The sequence below is a fragment of the Drosophila subpulchrella genome, chromosome 2R (genome assembly GCF_014743375.2).
Source record: "Drosophila subpulchrella strain 33 F10 #4 breed RU33 chromosome 2R, RU_Dsub_v1.1 Primary Assembly, whole genome shotgun sequence".
Taxonomy (NCBI): Eukaryota; Metazoa; Arthropoda; class Insecta; order Diptera; family Drosophilidae; genus Drosophila; species Drosophila subpulchrella.
This window is the reverse complement of record NC_050611.1, coordinates 15,462,287-15,486,834: the sequence shown is the minus strand read 5'-3', so window position 1 is coordinate 15,486,834 and position 24,548 is coordinate 15,462,287. Positions and strand designations below refer to the sequence as shown.

The following is a 24,548-nucleotide window of genomic DNA, read 5'->3' as shown; positions in this document are numbered from 1 at the left end:
AAAAACAAATTGAATACATACACATTTTAATAGAAATATTTTTTTGGTGACCCCAAACCTTTTCGAATTTGGTTTAGAAAGAGAAATACTAAAACCAATCTTGATATTATTTGAACGAAGTTAGTATATTTAAAATAGAGAAACCAATCCTAAGCTGAAAATTTGCAAACGTACCTCCCGAGTGCTAAAAATGTTTTTCTGGTGACCCCAACACTTTCAGAATTAAGCTGTTTAAGCTGAATAAAAAATGTATTGGATTTGAAGATTTACTTATTTACCTCCCAACACTTTTAGAACTATGCTTATGAAGCTGAAAGAATGTGTGTTTAATTTCTCTATGTGTACATTGTAAAAAAGGTGTGCTCACTGCAGGAATTGTAAATTCATTCGCCACGAAATGGGGACGCCGCAAAATGTTGACAGTTCCCGGGGGGATGGGGCCACATTTCTGAGTCAGCGGGTTGTCTGCGCTTGATGTTCTTCGGGGGGTCGGTCTGCTTTGGGGCTGGGGAATTGCAAATAGTTCAGTACGATTGTGATTCCTTGGTCTGGTTATGGCCAATTGCCATTCAACAATGGCTCTGGGTCCCCGTCTGCAGCCCGATGATGATGATTCCATCGGTGCGTTGAACTTTCCCGTCTGGACAGCGAGTCTGGCCGACTCGTTTCCCTCCCCGGGAATTGGATATAAAATAATGGCACAAAGCGAGCGAAATGCGTGCCGGAAACTATGCAACCCTTGTCTGCAATTGCCAATGCATTTGTAATTGTCTCTGGGCACCTTGTCTCCAATGCGGGGGATATTGTCCCATAAAACCGACAGTTTATTCCACCCAAAAAAAGGAAGGAAAAAGCGAGAACACTCGATCGTGACAAGTAATCACCGATACTTATTCGCCTCTATAGGTATGCCTCATCAAATAAAAGTGTGCATGTGTTATAAAATTCATTTTGACAATATTCCCCGTAATAATAATACTGATGCAAAAAAAATTAATATTCGCCAAAAACAACACAAAAAAAAGATAAAACAGGCGAAGGCGGAACAGCCAGAAGTGAAAGTCACTTGATTTATGCCTTCTCGGGAATCTTGGAGAGAGGTGGGCCCCGAATGAACCTGGGAAATTGGAACACTTTTGGGAAAGTGGGCGTGGTAGCTGCCAAGAGGCACGTCTGCATCTTCTTGGCTTTTCGCGAAATTTTTTTGTGTACAATTTCTACAGTTGTTTTCGTTCTGGGCTACCAATGAATAAAATATGAGGAATATTTTGGAGGTTGCGCAACATTGTGGAGCTTTTTTTGACAAATGGAAGTTTGAGTCAAGATATTAAAATTAAATTATTAATTTTATGGGTATATAGAAAGTAAAGTGTGCCTAGAGTAAATAAATGTGTAATAGACTTTTGAAGATCTCAAATATCTCTAGGAAATACTTGAACTTAAAAAGTCGGTACCTAATCTACAAATATTTAGTATTTTTAGGTACAAATTCCAAAAAATTATACTGCATTGAAGCGATAGCTAGTACTCTAACCTTCAAATTAAAAGGTGTTGTAAGACTCACGTGCTTGGCTTATTTCCCAGAACTTGTTAGCATTATGTTTCTTAAAAACTAGAACAAAATGGATGTCATTTAACCGCCCACACGTTGAAAGTGTTGATTTCTGAAGGATGCCCCAAAAAAAATATTGATTGCTTTGCCTGGGCCAACTTATCTTCGGCGACCGCTGGCGAGCTGTTCGTTAATGTTGTAAAAATAATTGCTTCGCTCACCGATCTTTACAGAAATGATTATTGATGAACACTTTGGCCTATTTTATCAAAATCAAAGCAGACGCGACAACGTCACTTCTGCCCGCCAATGAAGCGTGAAATGCGGACCGACATCGCGGGCAAAGCGCCAGCACACATTAAATCTTGCGAAAGTCTAACCAGCCCAGCCAAAAAGTGAACAAAACAAAAAATGCCTAGCACACCTTTTGATGGACCATAGTATATGGTATATATACCAAACGAGATGATTTTTTGGCAAGTGCCGAAGAGGCGATGACGTCAAACGGCGGCAGTCGGCAGACTTTTAGAACAGACCAATTTGGCCAACCCTACAATCTGTTTTTATATAATTTTTTAGGCACGCGTAGGTGGCTCTTAGTGGCTCCAGGAAATCCCCGTGAATCACCCGGGGGGTCGGGATTTACTCTTGAGCCCTGCCAAGGGGATTGTGTAAACACAGAAGAGTCGCCAAGGAATTCGACGGGGAAATGCCTGGAATGCCAAAATATTGATGGAAGCCAAGCCGAAAGGCTTTTAGCGTCGCGTGCCAATCGGCCAAGATCCGTTAATGTGCACACATCGGTTTCGGAATATCTGGATATATGGATGGGTTATATGGTATAGTGGCTGGACGAGTGGGGGAGTGTGTAATTCCATAGCTGACAGCGGACGGCATTATCATCTAGGGGCGACAACAAAGATCTCCCGCTGAATGACCAGACACATTTATTTGTTTACACAGCTCGGTTGCCGTTGCCTCATCTTGACAATCAATTAATTTCCATCCCCCCTACCCCCCCCTGGGGGAAAACTCCTGGTTGTGTGTCGACAAAGGCAAGTGGCGTCGTTGGCGCTAATTGTTTTTAATGAAAATTGCTAAGGATTTAATAAGGAAGGAGGCGTGGAGCAAATGGATTTTAAAAGCCATTTCAATTATGCCATAAGTTTCTCATCAATCTGAGTGGTCACTATACCACAACGATGACGTCAAAGATTGCAACACAGGCCGAGTCCTATGCATTTTCTATATGCACCATATCTATAAATATGGATTTTATCATCTTTGTCTGCGCCAAAGTTCACTGACTGGGTAGAATCTCAGACTGCAGACAACGAAAATAGTTTTCCACATTTTTATTAGCAACGAATTTATTTCTCTTATGTTATATATTCAGTTTTTATATCTTTAGAGCTAATTAAAACTTGGCAAATATGTTTGCCAGCCAATAAAGCGACCGCAATTATAGCTAAAAGCCAACCTCAGCTAACTATTCTACCAGCAGCGCCCACATAAAACCGAAAATTCAGCTGCATTTGCATTTTGGCGAAAATTTCCACAATCCGAATAATAAATACTGAAAAAGGAGGTTAACCAATTTGTTCGCCTGCGGCTGGCGAAAGTGACAACGGAAAAACAACGGGGGAGACATGGGCGCTTTTTACAAATGAGTTTCCGTATTTCATTGAGTGCATATGCGATTGCATTCTTGCTATAAATACATTAAACTTGTTCTTTTTTCACTTGCCATTTTCACTTTCAGTCGCCGCTCGGTGCTCAAAACTGAGTCAATGCGATGCGTGGGAGGAAATGCAGCTGCAGTGGCAGCATTTTAATGACCCGACAGTGCCAAAAATAATATTCAAAGATGTCAACCGGTTGGCTAAACGCCTCTTTTTAAATAGAAACGTTGGCGAAAGTGAAAATTTAGACCTGCGTGGGCCGATGGCCAAATGCAAGGAGTCAATGCGCTCATTAGCCAAACTATTCCCCGCGAAAAAATCAAGATCCAAAATCAATCATGGGAACGGAAAGAGTTGACAGTCGGAGCAAAGCACAATTGATTTGGAAGTTCAGGGTCCTTTCGCACCGAAGGTGAGTTAGTGAACCCACAGAAAGTAGAAACAACAAGCTAAAACCAAACTTAAACGACCTTGGTGGCTTGCCAAAATTGTGGCTAATATGTCAACATTCAGGCAGATAAATAGAATGCGAAAAACAGATGATATATTTCACCCAGAGCAGTAAAAACAAACTTCGATATTGATTGAATGGGTCATCAATTAATAAATAAAAAAAGAGGGACCTTGGCTGTTTCACTGGAAATGAATTAAGACCATATATATATCAGGCACTATGAAATATGACACTCGAAAAGGGAGTAATAAATAGGAATTACAATTCAGCTGTTAGACTTTTTTAAGGACTATCAAGAAAACTCTTAGAGATCTCAAATTAAATATTCTTTTAAATATTTCATGAGAAGGCTCCCTACATCCAAATTGAATCAACTGATACCGGTCCAACTCAAGTTTTTTTGTTTTTAGAGGCAAGGCAGATGCTCACGTTCGAACATAACTTTTACATTTGCCAACAGCTCTTCAAAAGTTTCCTACTCTTATTTTTCATCGCCATTCCGACATTGAACCAGTTCAATAAGGTAAGTTGCAATTTCTTTCTTTCAGCTTGCTCCTCAGTAAATGCAATTTACCAATAAGTCTTAAAGCCTAAGCCGTTTTTAGCTGCTTACAGCTGGGTAGTAACTATAAAAAAAAGAGCTGCAATAAATTGCCCAGAAACGCTTCTGTCTGTTCAAGACTATTTCTCAATTCAATTAAGTTGGCCGCCGGCCCGACTTTTATGTAGGCAAACTTCGTTTTCCGGGCACTAAAAGCCCATCGCCGGATGCTGTCCAGAATGCATTCAACACTGCCGTCCTTCCCTAAATGCGTTACTTCGAATTCAATCAACTTTTTGCCGTCTAAAAGTATGCAGCACTAATCGGATATTCGTTGAACTTTCACATGGCGTTTTCGTTTTACCACACTAACCCAAACGAAAGGGAAAGTACTCGATGCCAACGCACTTTCACCCTATCGAAAACTGGGTAGGCGACCTGCTGTCAGAACCTTCAAACGGCAGACGGGGCCAGTCATTCTTTCGAAAATTGTCGCAGCGAGCAGAGCTCTTGAAAAGTAATAAAAAATAAAAATTAAATTCCTCTCATTGAGTCGTTGTGTTCCGTGTCGAGCAAAGTACTTGATTTTCGCCAGCCAGCACGCGCGTGTGCCGTTCTCGTTTAGATCCAGATACCAAAGTCCAGGCCCAGGTCCACAAAAGAACACATAGTGTAGCACCCCCGACACCACCGCACACTCTCGTTTGAACAAACCACCCATAAGCCAAAGTCCAGGCCAAAGCTAAAAAAAACATGGTTACCGACGCGAAGGACACCCTTTCGCCCAAGAGCTCCACCAAGGAGGTGCAGTGCTCCCACTCGGGCTGCGATGAGCCCAAGCTCCAGGAGGCGGCCCTCTTGTCCCCCACCCCCTTGACCACCCCCAAGAGCGCCCGCGTGGGCATCTTCAATGCCGAGGACTTCCTGTCCCGTGCCCAGCTGAACGACAAGATCAACAACATCCTTCGCTCGCCCACCAAGGCTCCAAATGGCGTGCGCCAGCGCTCCGTCTTCACCAACAACAATCCATCGCCGGTGAGTAGGGTTGCCATTGCCCCAAAAACCAATTTTCACTTCAGGATTGCCAGGCACTTTCACAGATGACAATCTTTAGGGCTTCGCCTGTCACTTTTAAACACTTAAGAGTGTGGCTATCATTGTCGGTTATCTGATCAGCAAAAACAGTTAAGAGTGATTTATGTTTTGTGTATTTAACCGCATTTTACGCAGACTGTATTTTTTTAAAAGTTCTTAAGTGTTTTTTTGACATCTAAGAACTGACAGTACAGTGACTATGGGTATAGCCCAAAAACAATCTTTTGTGGGTGCATGCAATGGCTTTTTAACACTTTTTCAATTCGAGATATCACAAAATGGTCGAAACTTCAAACATGTTTACATATATCATGTGTATATATCAAAATCATTAAATTATATATCCCATTTATGAAGACTTTCTGCAAATTTGGCGAAAAATGCTTGTATAAGCCCATTTAGATAGGCCACATATTATGCTTAGACAAGCCTGTAAAAATGCGTATGTAAGATAGCATTTTTTTTTTAATGTATATTTTAAAATACCCCAATGTAATTAATCAGCAGTCGGCACCCAATACTCCGACTATCTCTTTTTAATTTGTTTGAGTAATTTTCACGCGAGGCCACTTATCAAATGTCGACTGTTCTACACTGTTTGTGTGGCGGCGAAGAAAAAGCAGAGCTCTTCCCTGTGCCCGCTTAAAGGGAAGCTGCGGACCGCTGTTATAGAACTATATCATTCATAAATATGTATACATACATATTTATAAATTTAAGTACATATTAATTAATTCAGATTAAAAGATAACAATGATTATGTGATAATAGGTAGATGTAGATGGTACTTGAATATAAAAAACCACCTTTTGCTGATATTAAGCACAAACTGAAGAGCTTAACACTGCACTTCATCCTCCTGATATCGTTTATCCTGACATCGTACTTATCCATGCCCATCCCCAGCAAGCCACCATGCGCCTTGTGTCCTCGATGAGCAGCGCTTTGGGTCCTCGCTTGAGCAGCTTGTCGCTGAGTGCCGGGAGTGTTAGTGGCGTGAAGCGCGGATTCGATCGCGGCCTGGAGCGCGGCAGCAGCAGCAGCAGCCTGGGCCACAGCGCCAGCGTGGGCACCAACACCAACATCCTGGCCAAGGAGTGCTCCAGCCAGACGAGCAGCAGTGCCCGCCCCTTTATGCACCTGGGCGTCCATGCCGCCCCGCATTCGGCATTTGGCGCCATGCCGCAGGTAACCGCTGGCTTCGAGGCCATGGGATTGGAGATGGATGCCGCGAACATCACGCGCAGCGGCAAGAGCCTCACGGGGCGCTTCAACTCTGGCTATGGCTTTGAGACCGAGGGAGCCTACTGCCTGGTAAGGAAGTAGTGACCCTATATCATTCTAAGTAAACGACAACTAAGGTATATATATTCCGTATCCCCAGCCTCAGGCGCACCACACTCAACAGTTCCCTTCCCCGATGCCACCACCACCTTATGCCCTGGGTCGCGTCAGTTCGAGGAACTTTGAGTTCGACAACAACACACCGCCGCCGTGTCCCGGCTCTGGACCAATTGCCATGACCAACGGCACCATTCAGCTGCGCCTGCGCGAGGGCGTTCGGTTAGTTGAGTTGCTCTACAGATGGGAAAAGTGTAACCCCTAGTCATTTCCATACACTCTTCTAGCATTGACATGACCTTGGACAAGGCGGTGCGCGTGCTGAACCAGCGCAGCATGGTGGCCGTCGCCCTGTCGCGCAACTGCAGCAACTCGGCCCTCATCCATCCCAATGGACGAATCCTGCAGAGCGGCTCCAAGGTGGAGATCGTCACCTATGACGGAATGAAGGCCAATAACTTTGTGTAAGTTATTTGGGGGAAATTCGATTGGGAAACCCATTAGGAAAGAGATCGCCTGTTCTTGACCCTATTAAGATTGTATAGAATATCATTTTCATCGCTTTTAAAAATCACTGGTTACCTTAAACAAGAAAAAATCATGACCTTAGTAAGCTACATTAAAGGTTTCGGGAACAGTTATAGTCATATATAGCTAAAATAATTATTATTAAATGATTAACGATAATGATATGTCATTAAATAAATATTATGTCTATCTAGATAGATTTGGCTTTCTTTTTATATCTCTTAGAGTTTTAAATATAGCTATCTCGCTTTTACCCAGAGTATTTTTGGGTGCTATCTCGAAATATGTCCTTTAAATTTACATTGCGAATATTAAAATGTATTCTTGTGTAGTCAAGAAATTAGAAGCTTTTCCGATTTTACTTATTTCTGTGTACCTTCTTTTTATACTTTAATCACAAGTTAAAGTTCAGAAGGCCATCGTTTTTTGCATGAGGCTTTAAAACTTGTTGCCCTAAAACCGAAAAAGGTAAAACCCTTTAACCTCCTTTCAGTCGCTATGCCAAAATGTGGTACAAGGGCGTCAGCTTCACCAGCGAGTCCTGTGCCCTCATCTATCTGGTGGACACAGCTGGCACGCGCACCACCACCGACACCTTCACAGACCTGACCAAGGACTACACACTGGCGGTGTTCTACGAGTGAGTGCCGCACAAGGATTGCCGAAATCAATTCCCCCAGCTTCCCGTTCTAATTAACACTCAACCCCTCAGCGATTCGCGCCACGGCCCATCCTTTATGTCGGATGCCCACGACGTGATCGCCAACTCCACCTACAATTGCGCCGAGGACGGTACCGAGGTGTACGACATCAATGGATTCCGCATCACGCAGGCGGCCGACGGCCTGGTGAAGGTCACCCGCCAGCACAACAAGTGCCTGATTCGCACCAGTCCCGGCAACGGGTCGGCCACCCTGACCACCCCCGGCATCCACTGCACGGCTTCGCTGGGAAAGACCTCGCACTTGTTCGTCCGGTGAGTTTGACACTGCCTCCGTACTTATTTCCAATAATGATGCACTCGAAGAAAGTGTTCACTACAATTGACTAGAATTTTCCGGAAAATCGAAATGAAAAAAAAAAATTTAATCATTTTCACCGAAAAATTACTACTTTCCAAATGGATAATATAGAATAATAATTATCAAACAAAAACACCTTAACGAGGTAAAAATTGAGTGACGATCGCACCTTCAACAAACAAAAGTTGCGATATCATTTTGTGACGAAAACGTATTATACGATCTACTAAATAAATACACTTTCTAAATTTTTCTGATTTAGTAGTAGTAGTACTACGTGGTCTGTCGTCCACAGTGATATCGATGTTTAATAGTCACAAAATCGAAAGGGAAAGCCCACCTCCACCTGCATCTTGGTAAATGTGTTTCCGATTAAAGATCCGATATATTTTTAAGATAATGTCATAATATCGAAGTTAATAGTCAGAGCCCGCCTGCGCCCAAATCTTTTTCAATAAAAATTGGGCTAAGAACAATTAAAGTTCAACATAAGACTTACAAGATAATGAATTAAAAAAAATAGTCTACGGAATACTTTATAACTATTAGATTTAACTATAAATATCGTAGTTACAATGCAAAATTCTTTGTTTTTTTCAAAGTATAATAGTGAGGAAACTTAAACGAGAGAACCAACTCCGCCCGAATCTTTCTCCATAAAACTAACTTAAGAACAAATGAAGTTTATAACTAGTTCCAGTTTCTAATGACTTATCTTTATCCCCACTTTTCTTCTAGTCGTAATGAGAAGCGCATGCACTTCGACGGATCCTGTTTCATTGTACGCAACGCCGGTCACTCGGCAGGATTCAATGAGAACAACCTGCTGATTGTCTACTAAGTACCGCTCGCAACATGGGATGTGTCCGGCGATGGGTGTGTACCACCTACCCACCCACCTACCACCTATCACACCACCCACCCGAGCACTCGAGTCCACCCCATTAACACACAGACATCACAGAAAACACACACAGACACCGACTCAACCGTCGACACTGAACACCTTTGGCCACCCAAAAACAACTTAGAACCGGGGCCTCGGCGTGGAGAGGGATTATAAGATCATATGAGAAAACCGAATCTAGGCTATGGTCAACAAAAAAAAAAAAATGTTAATCGTAAAACTGCATTCAAAAAAGACAGCTCGAAAAAGGGCGCGAGCAACGGAAACAGATCATCCCTCGGAGGGCACGACCTTCGCCCCCTTGGATTGCTCTTCGATTGCTCGACGTAGGCGCAACGCAACCACCAAGGAATTCGTTTTTAGATCCTGTCATAAGCTCACTATCCCTCGATATCCCCAATTTTATACGCATACAGTTGTTTCGTACAGGCAGGCCGGGTAGCAGAGGTCTATAAGGTCTACCCACTGCCTGAAACGCTGGCCAAGACAATGGGATTTCGATCAGGGCCAGCGTTTGGTGTTACAAAAAAAAAAAGAATGTATTCGTTTCGCGTTCCACTTCATGTTCGGCTCTATCAATCTATCCAAATTACTTCCCATCGAATTTCCAAAAGTTCTATATTAAATGCAACATTTTGAGAAAATTCGACAAGAAAAAAATTAAAAGTTGCAAAATTTCCACAAAAAAATGAATATGTTATAGTATCCAAATTAGATTCCGGAGAGATTTAGCAGCACCGCGGCTGACCTGCGGACGGATCTTTGGCGTTACGTTCGGCCCACGTAACGCCAGTGTCAACTCAGTTAGTTCTAAGTTATCAGTTAAGATTAGTTAACCAAGTTACTGCAATCCCAGCATGTTCATCCACACACCATCCAACCACAAAACACACGTTGAAAGTAGAAAGATGAGTAGTTTTCAGTGAAAAGAGGAAAAGCATGTGATTAAATTTCCAAGTGTAGTCGGTAGTAGTGTCTACCCCACTCACAAAATCACACCTTTTCGCACACACACATTCACCCAAGGACAGAAGCAAAGTGAGGAGTTGTAACTGAAATGGAATACGATTTTTAATTAGCTTACGAAACACGCGTCAAAAATGGCAGTCGTCTCTAAAAGCCAAGTTAGCACACGCACACACACTATCAAACAAACCAAATGTATAACCCTCTAGAAAAAAGTCATTGAGGGCAAAAAGTGAAACACCACGCAATTGAATGTGTATAGCCTTACATCAATCTCCAAAACCCTAAATTTACGCTCATGTAAATCGAAATTTATGTGTACAAAAATCGATTTAAAAAAGTAATAAATGGAAATCTAAAATAAAGTTAATATATGCATATGACAATTGGTAATTTTCTTATTATGGGCTAAATTCTTGGACAGATAAAGTCTCTGCTAAGGAAATTTTGTGTTCTCGTGAGTCAATGAGACAGGTAACTCTGACAGGGACTCAGATTCCCTGCTAAGTACTTTTCGGATCGATAAATTGACAGCTCATTTCACAAAGCCTAATCTCAAATATACACAAAACCTAATACAATAATCAAATCAAATCCTGTACTGTCGCTTTGCAGCTTAATTTTTTAACAAACAGCACTTTGTCATTGATTTTCGTTCTGATACTTTAAAGGAGTCGAGAAAACTGATTTACTTTTACGACAAGTTTATCTGGTCTTTAATTTTTTTCGGACAGATAATCAGGGACTCCAGAAAACGACCCTTAGACTGGGAAAAAAATTGTCAAGGCCTCCTGGCAACCGTATATTACTTTTCGAGACCTGTGGTATCATAAATGTACAAGAACATGTTTTTATGGCTACAATTCACAGTCTTCGTGGCAGAGTTATGGGACCTAAAGGACTACAAGGAGAGAATATACTTTAAGGTTCCCAATGAAATATCGAAAAATGTATCCAAGTTTTGTAAATATGCGTTCAATCTTAATTTCGGACTTAAATTTTATAAAATGTATTCAATAAATATGAAAGGGCAGCATTATTTCAAAATATATTTATAAAGATAGCATTAGAGGTGTTTTGAAGTCATGGGGTTTACCTGCAAACAAATCCAAAAGCACAACGATATGGGATCGGCAGTCATGCAGACTAAGCTCTCCAACAGACTTAACCCGGAGTTGGCGCCGATGGAGCGGCTCGGCAGTGGCTGTTGATAGAGATTATTGGATAATGGTTGGCGGAACTATGTGCCTCGTCTGACTTTGTCTCTGTCATAAGAAGAAAGTTGTTCCATGGTTAGAGGGTACACTGAGAAAAATGGGAGCTGGCAATGGAGGTGAGGTAAAGCGAGGAGCGGTGAGGATGAGCGAGTGCTAAAGCCACGGCAGGGATACACAAGCGGCGGTGGTGGGTGGGTGTCTTCAGCTCAAGCTGGCACACATTTATTCCAAAATACATCTAAAAATGTCTTTATTCTACTGCGAGTGCTGCGAATCAAATGAACACCGAGCCCCGAACCCGGAACCCCGAGTCCGGAACCCTCAACCGAAGTTAGCTCGGGAACTCTGGAAAGCGGTAGGCTAACAAGGGCGACCCTTCACATATGGCATATTCAATGCTCACGCTTGCGTGAGTGGTTGGAAAAACTCGGTGGTGGGGGATATATCCCCCCGGGTCCCCATTCCTGCCATTTGCTCTCGCACCCGTGCTCGACATCAAACGCTTTTCACACTTAATTGGGCGTAAAATTAAATCAGAATTGATTAAAACACTTGAATGACAGCAACAGCAGCAGCAGCAGCAGCAGTCGAAGCGAGTGCTGTATTATATGGTCCCAATTCTCAGTTCCCAGCCAAAAAGTCTAAGCATAAACAAACTTTTCGGTTTCTATTTTTCCAGCTGACGCATGGCACATAGCTCCTTCTGGCCGAGTTTTACACACCACCCAACCAACCCCGCCCATCGTCATTCTCTTTAAAAGGACTAATTGGCGCCTAGAAACTTAACTTCAGCTCCTCCCGCTCCGATTGCCCTTAGAAAGTTTATCAAATTCAATTTCCGACAAAGCGAGGAGTCCGCTCCAAAAGGAAGGGAATCAATTTTTCTGCATTACCATTTAATGGGCCGTCAATTATGCGAGTCCCGGTCCACCGGCTATACGGTACACATTTATACATATTCAATAAGCCTTAATTCATGGCCATAAATCGTCGAATGGGTTCCGTGCGATTCACCTGCCCTCTGTTGCTGTTCTGGTCATGCAGCAAATCAATTCGATTTCCGGCCAAAAAGGGAGTGCCATCGGATTGCAACTTCCACCGATAATTGCATTTTAACCGATTTACCCAGGAAAATGGCTACCAAGCAGCCAGAGACAGCAGAGGATATATGTATGCAAATTCGGGCTCGTTTAACTTAATGGGAAACGAATGGGACTGGGGGAAATGAAAAATTATGAATATTTACCCCCGGGGCTGGGTAGCTCAAATGTAACCAGGAAGATTACCGCAGAACACATCTAAAATTTAAGCTACTCCATCTGTCATGGGCTGTCAGGACTTCAAACGAGAGTAGACATATGTTTGGATATGAAAGGGCGTGGGCCGTCAGCCCACCAAGGTGACGGCAATCAAATCAATCAGACGAGCCACCTGAGCAGAACACGGTCTTCAAAGTGAGTGCTCGACGAATGTTTTCCTCTGCCGGGGGGTTACCATAACTCCTTAAACCCCTTAAGCCCCGAAACCCCCTTAAACCCCGAAACCCCATCTTGACATCGAATCTTTCTGGGCGAAAAGCTTGCAGCTAGCTAGGATGATTGGGATGACAAGTTGCATGTATATACATACACAGAGAAAAATATTGGAGTACATTGTTCTTGAATTGAGAACATTCGTTCTTGAAAACCGTGTAAGTATCAATATAAGATCGAAATGGGGAGGAGAGAAAGGTAAATTGAGTTTATTTAGCCACTTTTTGATAAGTGTACACTTGTGACTCGAACAAATAGTTTATATGTTGATATATACAATGTAAATAAATGTTCCGAGCAAAATGAAAACCTTTTCAACTTCAAAAGCGTCGTTCTAATATTAAGAACATTTTCGACTCACATAAGAATGTCTGAATTTTCTCTGTGTAGTACTTCAATGCCAAGTTGTCAGGGTTGATTGCTGGTTGCGATACCATGCCCCAATTCGTAAATTATGTACATACAATAAAAATGCAGTCGAAAGCAGATTATGGCACTCTAACAACTTCTGCGACATCAGGAGTAATTAATCTAATTGAGAGCATCTCGAAAAGCAAAGCAAACTTGCGGTTTACTCATTTAAATTGCACCTTTGTATCCTTCGAGCCACTCAATATTCATTAGGTTTCAAGGGTTTTCCCCCTGTTGCCGTTCAGCAACAATAAATTAAAGTTGTGCAAATGTTATCCGGCTCTCCGGTAATAACAATTGAAATGTAACAACAGACGAGCGTCAACATTATTATAATTGCGTTTAATTAAGCCGCTGAGTAAATCCTCTCAACCCTGTAATTTGAATTGGCAGGCCAAAAAACAAAAGAAGACCCAAATATTTTTGCCCTAATCCTCTTGGACTTTTGGGCCAAGTGAGCTTTATAAATTGGCAAAGGGATGCCTTCCTCTTGGCCGTTGATTCTCTCCAATAACCAAAGTTTCGGGCTGATGAACAGGATGGCTGGGTAAATTGTCTAATATTTGCACATGACAACAGACCTCAAACAATTGCGATCTGAACGAAGAGCCCGACTCGAATATGAACGTTTTTTCCATGGCTTTTGGCCAGTAATGCTCTGTTTTTGGCCAGGGCAAGCCGTTTGTTTGCCAAACTTGGCAGATGTCAACCACAATCTGTGGGCCAACATCACTTGCTTTTGATGGCATGAGCTTGCAAAATAATGTGGTGGCTGCATATGCCAGGGAAATCCTCATTAACTAGCTACCTTCGCAGTGCCTTCAATGCATGAAATCCCTTTAAAATACAAACCGAAAATCTCATTAAAATTCATTACCATATTGTCGGTGCCATCCGACTCAAGAGTCCACAATTTTCATGCTGGTTTTGTTCCAGATTGTGCAGGTGGTTCCTATTTTCAGCACCACATCTACGTATTTCCAACGAGCGCACTTTTCAGTTGACGACTTAATTAAGTCTAATGGTAAAATGTTGTTAAGCAATTAAGTTGGTGTCGTTGTTTTCGAAAATGCCCTTTTTATTGGGGCCCACTCACGTGCTGACCCTGTTCGCTTGGCCCTGGGCAAACCAATTGCCGCCCACATAATGTGAAGTAAATGCAAATCGAATTACCAATAACGGGCCTGCCATGAACATTTTCGAGAACTGTTAACACCTGGCCGAAATGGTAGTTGATGGCAGATCCAATTACAAAAGAACCAATGAATACCATAAAGCTTTTAAGTAAACTTCAAACTACAGCAGGCAATTTGTTATACTCCTAAAGGTAAAACCTGAAATGAAATGACTGTCAAGGTGTACAAGAAAAATACTATAAAAGTTTCCCAAAAGTATTCTTTATAATGCTGGTAACATATGAGTTGGAATATACTGCTTATGACAACTACATATAATAGAGTTCACAGAAAGCATAGAATAAATTATTAAAAAAAAGTTCTACGTTTCCTGTTTTGAATCATAGTATTTTTTTCGATTATAGAAAATTTATTTAATTTGTTTTTTATTTGGACGACCATATCATATAGCTATAAAAACTAACCAAAAATTAATGAAAAAAAAACATAAAACAAAGTATAGCCAAAGAGTATGAAACACATACTGCCACATTCATACTCTTTGTTATAGCTTTGTATATTTTCATCATACTCCCTTCTACTTTGGGGTAGAGCAATTTTTTAAGATATAATATATCATATATATAAATTATCATATAGTTGTCATAGGAACTGTCGGTATACGGCTTGTACTTTTTCTTGGATATCGGGGGTGTCATATAAATTTCTTCGAGCGAAATTCGGGGGTAGTGTACGTGAGCATCAATAAGTTTCCCCCCAATTCCGCCATAAGAGATTTCTGTGACACCCCCATATACATAATTTTGACTGCATGATAAGTTATATTTCTTTCCTGCTTTATAAAGACTTATTTCTAAGCTTTTCTTTTATTTGTATATCATAGCATTCACTTATTTTCACCCAGCAATTTTGGTTTGTTCAAGCTTGCGGTGCACTATTAGTGGATTTGCGGTGTCAGGTGTAAGATACAAGTATTTCAGCAATAGCAGCTCCGTTTTAGCGTGGTTACCTGCCCGATACTAGACGGCGAATGTGTATTAAGTAGAGTATGCATGCCGGGAGCGAGCTTTTGTACTGCATATATCTGTGGGATAGCGGATGCGTACTTACATGATGGGCGAGGCCATTGATGTGGCTACCGTCGGCGGCAGGACCCTTGCCCGATCCTGCAGATGCTGCGGTTCCCTTTGCCGCTTCACTCGGATGATGGTTCGACGAGTCCTGGCAATAGCTGGTGCACCTGCCGGCGCCTCTGTCGGCGATGTGGGCGTTGTGGGCGTGGCTGTGGGCGCTGGCAAGGGGCAGGGGAGAGGCCGGCGGGGTGGGTTGTTGTGGAAGAGAGGGGCCCGTTCTGTTGCGTAAACGGGCCAAAGCACTCCGTAGACCCTCCGTATTGTCTTTGTCGGGCCCCTGTCCAAACGAAATGCATCCGCAGAGCAATCCCCCAGCCTCCCACGAACCGCTCCCAGTTGGTAGTGCCCCTCCGCGAACCAATGCTCCTTGGCCAAATCAATTAAATCGAGTTCGAATTGCACTTTAATCGTTGGGCATTAGATGACTGGCCGCAAAGTTTGCAATTGCAAACCGCAAAGTGGACAAGTTCAAAAGTTTTCCTCGCTCTGGGCAAATTACTTAATCTTGTTTCTACCCGATTGTTTCGTGTTTGCTAGAGGTGAAATGTTTTTTAAATCGAAGTTATACGTTGAAGGTCAATGGAGCTGCAAATACATAGAATTAAAAAGGATTAATTAGATAATTAACTATTATTAATAAAAAGTAAAAAAAAGTATAAAAATTGTTATAGAAATAGAGCCTTTTCTATGTAAATTCAGGGCAGTCCTTGATTATTTTGATAAGTTAATTTTATTTCACACCATAAAACTCTCTTGATCACAGCTAGTTTGAATAAATATTCCCCTCAACGTCTTTAATAAAGAAAGGCATTTTTATTTTAAAACCGATAACATCTAACCTTATTTGGTACTTATAAAACTTAAGTGACTTTTTCTCAAAATAAATCCAAAGTACTTATTATATTGTAATGCTGTTCATTGAAGCCATCGAACCACAGGTACTTATAATTGGAATTTATGGTTAGTAGTAATTGGCCATTCGAGAAACCTCTTTCGCTCAAAATCCTTTACAAAGCCAACAAGGCATTCGCAAAAACGACCAATTAAATATGTATGGCTGTGTAACATTGGGTATAGAGTTACTTCTGGAAAACGTTAGACAAAAAAACAAACAATTAAATCATACGAAATTATACTCTTTTTCAGGAACCATGTTTTTGCAGGAACCCTCCAATTTGCACTGCCGGAGAATCACGCCTCGGGTTACTGTTCCAGGAGGTAACAAAAGCCCGTCGAGGCTTGTTGATGATGATGTGCCGGCGGTGGGAAAAGTGAAACATAATTTCCGACACACAATTAAAAGTCAGGTCCTCTGGGTCCCCCAACGGTATTTCATATTCCGCCCACAGGCAGCGCCGCTTGAGTTTTGGCCCTGTTGCTGGCGCTGCCATTTTTGTTATGCATATGAGAAGCCAAGGCTGGGGGGGTCATGTGTCACCGAGAAGAATGAAAAACAGCTTTAGCGGGTCAACAGCAAGAGTTGAGCAACAGCCAAAGCGAAGTTTGAATGCCCTTGGATTAGCCATCGCCACAAACCATATGACTTAAACGATTTTTGGCTTAAACTCAGAGACCTCTGTACACTGATAAAGAAATAGAATAGATAAAATATATATCTCCATATTCAATTAAAAATGTACTAAAAACATATGGTCTAATACAAAACGTAATAAATGGCGTGATTTCATTTTAAAATTTTAAATCAAGATAGATAATATTAGTTTTGATGTTAGTTATATTTACTTTAGATATTTTACATCTTTAAGAACAATAAATTCACATTAAAAATGTAAATTTTTAAGTCTTTAAAATAACTATAATGTTAATTGTTAATATTTTATTATTTAAAGTAAATTAAAAACCCAGTGGATGAAAACCATTCCAAAAAATACTTAAGTTTAACACAGAATCCTTTGATTTACCACCTTTTTGTTTATCAGTGTACCATTTCCATTGAATTCAGCAAACAATCACTGACTTAGAATTTTAGTCTTCTTCGAATTTTGGAAAATGCAACCCAGCATCCGAAGCCGAATGATGGCAAAAGTATTTCTGAGCTTACAACTCACTTACCCTGTGGTTTTCATACAACTGATGGATTTTAGTTGGGGGATGAAAATCCTCGATTGGAAAATGAATTTTCATTCGCACATGCACACATGAAATTTGTCGATTCCCAAAATAACAAAAATACATTCTCAAATCCTTTCATCAGCTTGGTAAATATAAGCTTGGTTTAAATCTGTCAGTTTTAAATTATTATGGCAAATACTCAGTAGTTTAATTTTAATTTTCGAAGTTATAAACATAAATTTATTAGGATTTCCGTAACTTTAAGAGTGCAAAACAAGAGACCGGCATTTAAAGAAGCAAATTAAACCCCAAAGTGTGTTGTTAGTCATTTGGAACAAATGTAAATTTACCGAAATAATAAAAGAAAATTGCGCACCGGGGGATTTGTGGTTCCTCGGAAGACATCATTGAGGCCTTTAAGCCATGGGCTTACTCCTAAGTCCTTGAACTACAATTTCGCCCGCTGAGCTGACCCAGCCCAGTCACGCCCCTTTGTAAACAGGTGTATGGGTATGCAAATGTCCAAAGTCATTAAAATGTTGCTCCTGATAATAATGATTTATGGCGAGTGCGAAAGGAGAAACATCAGCAACGGAATGGCAATGACAGACTCGAGATTCGGGGCTTGTGACTCGAGACTCCAGGATGTGTAGGGAAATGTTTTGGTCAACAAGAGGCCAATAAACACGACCATGAAGGCACAGTTTTTTCGGTTTTCCAGGGGTTGTGGGTGTGGGCAATGAACAAGGGAAACCATTGTAAACGAAATAATTTTCTGGGCTTTCTTCTGTTTAAAAAAGGACCGAACTTTTTCGCAATCTCATCATTTTCGATTGTATGGGTATGTTAGGGAGTGTGTGCCTTTGGGCTCGCTTTGAAAGCAATTTAGTCGCCAGTGGCGGCAGCAATTATTTTCTCATATTACGTATACGCAACGCGTGCCCAATGCGCTGTTAGCAGATTTATTCTTTCATTATAAGGCAAACAATTTTCTATTACGCTGCTGACTTTTCGTATTAAAAGTCAAAGAATGGGAGGGGCAACGCAAAAGACGCAGAAGCCAAAGCTGACACAAATTGTTCCCCAACAGTATTTACATAATTTTTATCAAAAGCATAGAAAATAAAATGGTGGCATGAATTGACAACAGAATTCTCATTAAACGCCAAGGCAAATTAACTTTGCACCCGCTACAGGCGATTGGACTTCCAAGTGGTCAACGAATAAATTTACTAAGGAGTGGGTTTATATAAATATAGAAGAAATTTGCATTCTTATGGAGTCTTGGTATGTAAGGGGATGTCCAAGTGTTATATGAATACCACCTGCCACCCAGTGAAATTATTCATGTGTAAATACATCCCATAATTGATTTCCATCGTTCACACATCATCACTCATACGCAGTGTGGCCGCGGGCAAAATATATAGGTAAATCACCATAACAATAATTATAATCATCATCAGCATACCAGTAATAATACTTCACATTTTCACAGATTTTTCCCGTTCAAGAGAATTGATTATATTCTTTTGTATTTGATTGATGTGTACTTCCGTGCGCTGATAAAAATTATGCCAGCGGTGATATAACTAATTTACAATGCAGCGCAACAATAAAATACCAAATTACTTCACTGACTCGATATAAATTGAAGAGCTCAGAGGGAAATAATGATTGCATAAATGAAAAGAGGGATTAATCACAAATGCATTATGTATGGAAACACTTTAATTGCTCGCGTAAAATTCCACAAGCTGGAAAATCCTTAAATACTTATATCCGTTACATGTAGAGTAAAAGGGTATATTAGATCTGTCGGGAAGGATGTAACAGGAAGAAGGGTGGCAGTTTCCGGCCCCGTAAAGTATGTATATTCTTGATCACAATACCCATCTTATGTCAAAAATTATTCAAATCGGACTATTCACTAAAAACGCCACGCTAGGTGGCGTGTTGGTGTGGTGTGCATGCATATCTCCATCTCTCTCGCGCTCCTTTTGGACAAATAACGGGTATCTGATAGTCGATGACACTTGTTTTTTATTACCGTTTCCTATTAAGCCTACAACTCAAAGAATTCCGCAAAAACATTAATTCCAACAGCTTATAAATTGTAGTTGGGGTAATAAAATGATTTTAATGAATTTACGCAGAAATAGTGAGTGTGTTGCGGCTTTTTATTTAGTTCGAAATGCAGCTTTCATGTGGCTTGTGGCTTGTAATAGCTACTTAATTAACTAGATGTGGGCCAACTGATGGCGAAGTAACTTTATTTGCTCGACAAGAGGGTCGCAAAGCTCAAGGGATAACGACCAGGACACAATTGACGAGTTCTCTGTCTGTGTACGCCCACCCCACCGATCCGTCGACAAGTCAAAGTCCCACTCGTTCAACATCAAAAACATTCGTGAAGGCGTGCCTTTGTTTGTGCGATTTCCAGTCGAATGATTAGGCCAACATATCAGCAGCAGATACGGCCAGCTCATCGCCAATGCCCACACACTCAAAGAGACAATCGATACAGGAATAAGAGTCGAAAAGAATTCGATTCCCCACTCGAGGCTCTTCATTAAAGCGGCTCAATGTTTGTGAATAAATTCTGGTCTGAATCGATCTGGAATTTTCTCATAAACTGCGATATTACAGCGTTTATCTGAGGAAAACAATATTCGCTGCCTAAGCCGGAAGAATAAACGTATTCGTTTGAATGAAGCTGTCCATCAAAGTGGATGGCAAACATCATTACCCGCGCAATGAGTCTTCACATTCGCAGACCCTATTGACTTAACCTTTTTTATATAGGGAAGGCTCTCCACTCAATCTCCGAAAAGGTTACCTGGACAACAGATTCGATTATCCTGTCCAAGGGGCTGGTGCTCGACCTCAGCAATCCACCCAAACAGTGTCTCTTTGTGGATGCTTTCAGTGGCACTTAATGAGAATCCCCTTCATGGCTTGACCGCTACCACTCACAAAGAATACATTTAACGAGAATGAATGCTGAGGTTGAGATTCAGATGAAAGATACCGCTTTAAACTGTACTATAGCACAGATTGTTGGTATGTGTAGGTATCTACGGGAACCTTTCGTAAAAATGGTACGATGCTCTCATGATTTTATGTAGTTTGTCAATGTTAAGTATTTATGTAAATGTTTGTTAACTTTTAGAGCTATGTCTTAAATAAATAAGATATCTATAAATTAAATAGGAATTACTAAGAAAGCAATAGGTTTTAAAATCTTAAAGGGTGTCTAAAAGTATGCAACAAAAAATGAAGCAATTTTAAAATCTTACAATATATTGTTGCATACTTTTATACACCTATATAAGATATTTTCGAAGGAATAGTAATATACTTTGTTGATTTCCTTTCTCATCACACCCGTTTTTTTGCGAAAGGTATAGAGGAGTGGGCATTCTTTAGCTGCATTTCCAAAGAAATCCAATTGCTTCTTTGGGGAGTGTCTACTCGGTTGCACTGCTCACTCCCTGACCAAGTACAGAAGTCATTGGCCGGGTCTAAAACTGCACTGCAACAGCAGCAGTATGAATAAGTCAATGTCTGCTGTATCTTTTGCCAGGATGGGGTGGAATCTACCCCCGTATCGCAGCCATTTCCATTTGGCAGTGCCGCTGGCATTGTGCTCGTGCAGAGAACTACTTTCGACATTGAGTTATAAGTATTTTTGCTTGGTCGTTGGTTTAATCAAGCATGAAATAGTCCAATCCCTGTGGGATATATATATGCGTGGGAAGTATGATTAGGTTATTGACTCGCCAAGTTGAAATATGTACAAGGGCACTGCTCTAAAAAGCACTTAAGTTGGGATTTAAAACCTGTCAGCAGCAGAAAAGGGAGCGGATCGTAAGCTTTCATTTAGGATTAAGCGGCTTTCACGTAATTATATCAACGTAATTAATTAAACACTTGAAAGCTGCAGGCACAATGCATACAGACGAATTTCTAGACTTGCATTTACAAAACGCCCAGGTGAAAATGTAGTGAAATCACCTGCAAAACAAATTTGAAAAGATAAAAATCTGGCTATGAGAATGGCGCTTTTCTTTTTAAAGACTGTTTATCTTCTTAGATTGCCATCAGCAGTCCTCTGCCCTAATTAGGGCCATTCAAATTGGATCCTGTATTTACAGACGAGATAAATCCAGGTAAAATTCCAAATCCAAAACATCTGGCAACCAATTAGCCTAATCCAGTTAGCTTCTGGGCCAGAAATTTTGAAGCAATTACCGTGACAAGTGAACTGAAGCTACACACATGCATAACCAGACACAAAAAAACAGCATCCATGGCTCGGCAACGAAAACAACAAGAAAAACTGATTGATGCCTGTCACCTGGGAGGGGGGCTTTAAAAAAAAGAGGAGGCCCATGCCGTGTCTGTGGTGCTGCTCATAAATCACAAACGAATCAGCAAATGCTTCAAATGACTTCATTAAAAAGCGTAACACACGCATCCAGGGAAATGGGGAAAATTAGGTGATAGCGGAGGTGCACGCAGGAAAAATTCTAGGTAAATTTACCATCAAAACGAGTATGAAACATCGTGAAATTTTTGGAATTTAAGGTAGACATTTTCAGATATATTTTCATATGGGTAACACAACACAGAAACATTTTATAGGGTCGAAAGAGCTTTCTTTTTTCACAGCAGAGTAGAACATAAGATAATATCGAAATGAACTATATGTTTCTGATACAGAAACATTTCAAGCCAGGAAGCGAAAATAACAGATATTTTTTAAAGTCCGTTTAAATGAAATATCAAGAAAAATATATAGAATTTTTCTAAAAATGCATAATTATTTATTTTGATGCCGTCTATCAGTTCATACAAAAAACCTTTATCGTGGGACCTTTATAACATATATTTCAAAACATATAACAGACAGATTTAAAGTCTTGTATGTATCTCACAAAGAATAACAAATATTTTGAGACATTCATTATACTTGTCAGAGAAGGGAGATATCAAAAGACTTTAATTATAAAAGTCCTGACTGATATTTTCAAAAGACTTTTAAAACAGTCAGTGACTTTTGTTTTGTGATTTATATTTTCAATATAACAACGCATTCTAGTTTTACTAAAAGGTGTACCAACAACCTCAAAATAAAAATTTCAACATGGGTGGAAATCAAAATTTTATAGTCCGACAATTTTGAGTAGTTCTTTCACATGTGGTAGTGTTATAACTGTTAAAGCCCCTGTTTCAAACTAATTACCTTGCGGAAACGAAGTAAGTGAAATATAACTGATATGGTGCCTTTTTTCTGTGTAAAGGAATAGAAGCATCGTCAGCAGGCTCAGTCAAGTGTATATGGGGATAAAATGGGAGACAAAAACAAGCTGAGTAGGGGTAAAATAGACCCACTTCCCCATTATCCATTACCCACAGCCGCACAGCGGGCTCATCCCTTGAGCCTACGCTTCGATTCGCTATTAGCAAGGACTCAAATTCGATGAAATCCGGTCCTTTGTCTCCTAAAAACAGCAGCAGATGGGAAACTTCCCCAAGAGTACCGCCCCCAAGGTCTTGAACTTTTCCCGTGACATTTTCCAGCATTGTAAACAATTGACGGCATTTCATTTTTCAGAGCGAAAGAAACTTTCTTGGATACTATTCAAATTTTAGCTAAGCAGATCCTAATTGGAGCAAAAATGTTTGAGTAGTGTCTAAAACAATCGATGGAGAAGGCTAAATTGAAATCCAAGGCAATTGCAGCTAAGAAACATTAAGGCCGACACGAATCTGGCAATTGTTAAAATACTTTTTCAATTTTTTTCTTTTATTTTTGAAAAAAACTCTCCTTGAGCCAACTACTTAGAACTTTAACTGGAAAAGTTTTCTGGTTTTTGCCAGTTTTTGTTTTGTTTTTCCTTCTTTGTTTTCTTTTATTATTCCTCTCATGTTCCACTTCCTTGCGTGTGCTTTGTTCTCTCCACATCCTGCCACTGATTTGCCGCTATTGTGTCATTGTCCAAAATTTTATTATGACCCACAAAAGTAAACGGAAAGAAATAAGGAAAAACTTGGTTAGTGGTGAGGGAACTACTGCCTCATAAAAGAAAGAACAATTTTTCGCAGCGGTTGGGAATTTTAACGACAGGCTAATGATAATCGGCTTGGTCAACGACCTGTAATCCCCGCAAATTAAGGTTTGTCCTGTTTTAATAGCCCAATCCGATTTTGAAACCTAAATGGGTATCAATAAACCAAAACTATCATGTGGCAAGCAATTTAAAAGTTTCAAACTGACAATTTGGTTTCGGCAAAGTTGGGTTTGCTAAACTTTTAATTGATTTACTATAAATATGGTTAGCCAGTGGAAGTTTCAGACAAAACATTGGCAGCCCAGTAACCCCCATCCCCCATTGTATTTGCCCTACTTGTTTATATAGCCATGTCTGAGTGTTTTATTTAAATCACACTGATTTGCATGCGCCGCGTTTTCTTAATCCAGTGTTTCTCTAGACAAGACCCAAGTTAAGTATTTAAATACAAACGACACGCCTCCATTAAGTATGCAAACATTTCACGTGTTTTTGGCCCCGCTTTTTGGCCTGGCCAACAATCACGCGGCTGTTACTCACAAATTCCGTATGTTCTTCAGCTGACTCCGGTTTATATCTTTCTTTTTTTGATACGATTTGCGATTTGCATTCGCTGGGGGGTTTTTATTAAAAATTATATAATTTTATTTTTAGCTAGGCAAACGGAAACGGCCGAGAGATAGACGCACACACACGCGCACACATAGACACGCTCATCCCCAGCATAGAGCCATGGCTAAGTAGGAAGCACGGCCAGGTGGATTTTTACCTCACGCAGGCGCTGAGTGGACACGGCTGCTTCCGAAGCTTCCTTAAGCGCTTCGGGCACGACACGGAGGACGGTTGCCCAGAGTGCGGCAGCGGCATTGTCGAGGACGCTC

At 40.7% G+C, this 24,548-nt stretch overlaps 2 protein-coding genes across 4 annotated transcripts in view; one reads left to right on the top strand and one right to left on the bottom strand.

Annotated features, from left to right (window-relative positions):
• The window catches only part of LOC119549876 (RNA polymerase II elongation factor Ell), a 41,366-nt gene extending 30,077 nt beyond the window's left edge, over positions 1 to 11,289 (bottom strand). Inside the window, exon 1 of one of the 3 annotated variants that reach the window (XM_037858177.1) lies at positions 11,185 to 11,289. In XM_037858177.1, coding sequence (XP_037714105.1) covers positions 11,185 to 11,229 — 45 coding nt within the window. In that variant the 5' untranslated portion in view covers positions 11,230 to 11,289. The remainder of the gene's footprint in view (positions 1 to 11,184) is intronic. The other 2 variants (XM_037858178.1, XM_037858179.1) reach the window with 2 other exon arrangements.
• On the top strand, positions 4,702 to 10,449 carry LOC119549877. The gene is made up of 7 exons (XM_037858182.1): positions 4,702 to 5,264; positions 6,231 to 6,638; positions 6,709 to 6,887; positions 6,953 to 7,129; positions 7,687 to 7,833; positions 7,906 to 8,169; positions 8,954 to 10,449. Exons 1-7 carry the CDS (start codon positions 4,983 to 4,985, stop codon positions 9,054 to 9,056), a joined length of 1,560 nt encoding a protein of 519 aa, XP_037714110.1. The 5' UTR covers positions 4,702 to 4,982; the 3' UTR covers positions 9,057 to 10,449.
• Positions 11,290 to 24,548: the final 13,259 nt, after the last annotated feature.